This window comes from Orycteropus afer, unplaced genomic scaffold (assembly GCF_000298275.1).
Source record: "Orycteropus afer afer isolate SDZICR_OR568_19922 unplaced genomic scaffold, OryAfe1.0 scaffold00461, whole genome shotgun sequence".
Classification (NCBI taxonomy): domain Eukaryota; kingdom Metazoa; phylum Chordata; class Mammalia; order Tubulidentata; family Orycteropodidae; genus Orycteropus; species Orycteropus afer.
Genome location: NW_006922048.1, coordinates 66983 through 70013, shown reverse-complemented (window position 1 = coordinate 70013; position 3031 = coordinate 66983). Strand labels below are relative to the sequence as shown.

The 3031-nt window shown below is 45.6% G+C and overlaps 1 protein-coding gene across 1 annotated transcript in view; it reads left to right on the top strand.

The window, feature by feature from the left end:
* The window catches only part of ADGRE1 (adhesion G protein-coupled receptor E1), a 51062-nt gene extending 48047 nt beyond the window's left edge, over nucleotides 1–3015 (top strand). Inside the window, exons 17-18 of the mRNA XM_042782764.1 lie at nucleotides 2590–2758; nucleotides 2872–3015. Of these exons, the coding sequence (XP_042638698.1) occupies nucleotides 2590–2758; nucleotides 2872–3015 (313 nt within the window). The remainder of the gene's footprint in view (nucleotides 1–2589; nucleotides 2759–2871) is intronic.
* Nucleotides 3016–3031: the final 16 nt, after the last annotated feature.

Genomic DNA, 3031 nt, shown 5'->3' with positions numbered 1-3031 from the left:
TGGTGGGTGACAAGCACCTCACATTTGCATAGTCTCACCCAGTCATTTGGTAAGAGTCACAAAGACCATGGCTAGAAAGGTCACATTAAGTAATTCACCGCGCCACAGTTGTGTCTTCTGCTATTATAAACAATATAAGGAACCCTGGTGGCCCAATTAACTTCAAGGTTGACAGTTGGAACTCACCAGTAGCTCTGCAGAATGATCTTCTCCCGTAAAGATTACAGCCTAGAAAACCCTGTGGGGCAGTTCTACTCTGTCCCATGGGGTCAGTGTGAGTTAGAATCAACTCAACAACACAGAACAACAACCACAACAGTAAGCAAGACTCCCTTGAATACCCTTAGAGGTAAACATCCTTCCACATCTCTGGTTGTTTAATCCTGGTAACACTAAGTGTGATATTGCCTGAGTCAGATGGTAGCTTGGATTATAATGCTTTTAGTATAGACAGCAAATTGTTTGCCATTAAATTTATCCCCATTTATTGGTGGAGGCCACAAAGTTAATGAATTAGTCAGAACTTGAACACAGGCAGCCTGACCTTTCAAAGCCTGGTCCCTTTCCTATTACAGCATATCCATCACTCTTATTTTTGAAAATGGCTTCAGGGTATTTCGCACCATTCATTGAACCTGCCCCATAGTTTAGGCATCTGGGTCTTTGTTCTCTTTCAATAGTAGAAGCAATATTGGATTAAATATGTGTGTACACATGTCTTCCTCCAAGACAGATTTGTTCATTCTTCTGGCAGTTCATGGTGTATTCAGTATTCTTCACCAGCACTACAATTTGAATGTGTCCATTCTTTCTCAGCCTTCTTTATTCATTGTCCAGCTTTTGCATGCATAGGAGGTGGTAGAAAACACCATGGCTTGGGTGTAGCACACCTTAGTCTTCAAAGTGGCTTCTTTGTTTTTTTTTTAAGGTTTTAAAGAAGTCATTTAAAAATACTTATTTTTATTGTCATTATTGAAAATATGTTGCTGTGGTTAGCGACCCCATGTGACAGCATAGAACAGCCCCATAGGGTTCTCAGGACTCTAATCTCTGGGAGAACAGATCACCAGGTGTGGTAGTTATGTTTGTGTGTCAACTTGGCTGGGCCCAGTTGAATGGCTGGGCAGCTGGTGGTTGGCAATCACCTCCATGGTGGGATCTACCACAAGCAGCTGAGTAGCTGCCTTTGGGAATGTGATCTGTTTCCTATATTTAAGGAGAAGCTTTGAGAATGGTCTCTAGCCTATGGCACGCTTGGACCCTGTACGTAGCTGTGTCGTTGCTCAGCAGCCTGCTATGCTCTGCCGACCTTGAGACTTACAATGGACTTAAGCTAATGGCCTGCTGTGTGGTTTGGTAACATCAGAACTGTGCCTTTTTACTTGTCAACCTTGGAGCTTCCAGCCTCAGCAGCCAGCAGCTGTCTGAGTGAAGAAACGCCTCTAGCTCCAGTGGGCCGGGAGCAGGAGGCAGAGCTGGACCCCAAGGTTGAGGGGCTTTCACCCAGCCCCTAGAGCCTGGCACTCTGAACTTGGACTTAAAGCCTCCAAAGTGTAAGAATAAACTCCTGTTTGTTAAGGCCATCCGATTTGTGGTATATTCTTGTCAGAGCGGCACTAGGGAACCAGAACACCAGGTCTTTCTCTCAAGGAGGTGCTGGGGGGATTCGAATTGCTGACCTTTCCTTTAGCAGCTGAATGCTTAACCATTGTACCACCAGGGCTCTTTGCTGAAAATATACACAGAAAAAAAAATACACCAATTCAACAATTTCTACATGTCCTATTCAGTGACATTGATGACAATCTTCGAGTTGTATAACCATGCTCACCCTCCCCTTGCAAACCATTCCACCACCATTAACAAAAACTCACTGCCTCCTAAGATTCCTATCAAACTTTGTGAGTTGCTGTTGTCAATTTGATCCCACATAGTTTTTTTTTTTTTTAAAAAAAAAAAAGCACAATCTTCTAGGCAGACATTCATTAAAGAGGTCTTTTGCAGCAGATTTTCCCAATGCATTACCTCACTTGATTTCTTGACTGCTGCTTCCATGGGCACTGATTATGGATCCAAGTAGAATGAAATCTTTGGAGTCTTCAGTTTCTTCATCTTTTATCACATTGGAGCCAACTTGACAGCAACTAACAACAACAGCACACATCTTTGTGCCCATGCACAGCTGTAGGCCAAATCCTTTGAAATGTCCATAGGATTCAGTATCCTTGTTTAGGGCCATCGGAGACTCTTTCCTGTGTTTATCGCCACCCAGGTGCTATGTTACCTGGTGGCAGGCACAGACTGTATTGCTCGGAGGATGGCCTACAAGAAAGCCACCAGCCACCCAGAACCGTGGTGTGTTATTAGTTGCCCCACAGTCAATTCTGACTCATGGAGATCCCATGAAAGCAGAGTGCAAGTGCTCCGTAGGGCTTTCAAACCATTTGGAAGCAGGTCACCAGGGCTTTCTTCCAAAGTGCCTCTGAGTGGCTTTGAACCACCAACCTTTTGGCTAGTTGTTGAGCCCTTAACCATTTGCACCACCCAGGGACTGCTCTTAGGACCTTATCCTTTACAAATCTCCCCCAGGTTACTGACATTCAAGGCCTTTGCCCAGCTCTTCATCTTGGGTTGCTCCTGGGTCCTGGGCATTTTCCAGATTGGACCCATGGCTAGTTTCATGGCCTACCTCTTCACCATCATCAACAGCCTGCAGGGGACCTTCATCTTCCTCATCCATTGTCTGCTCAACCGCCAGGTACATGCTGCCTCCCTCTCCCCTTCCCACCCCTCCACGGGAGATGCCTGCACAGACTCATGTCCCTCCATCTGGGAGTGATTCATCTCACCACTATGTGTCTCTGTCTCCAGGTGCGAGAAGAATACAAGAAGTGGATCACCAGAAAGTCCAAGCCCAGCTCCCAGTCCCAGACCTCAGGGGTCTTGTTGTCATCCATTCCCTCCACTTCCAAAACGGTGAGAGAACTTGACCCATGTTCTTGTCAGGTGGAATGAGTGCCTTCCGAGTTAA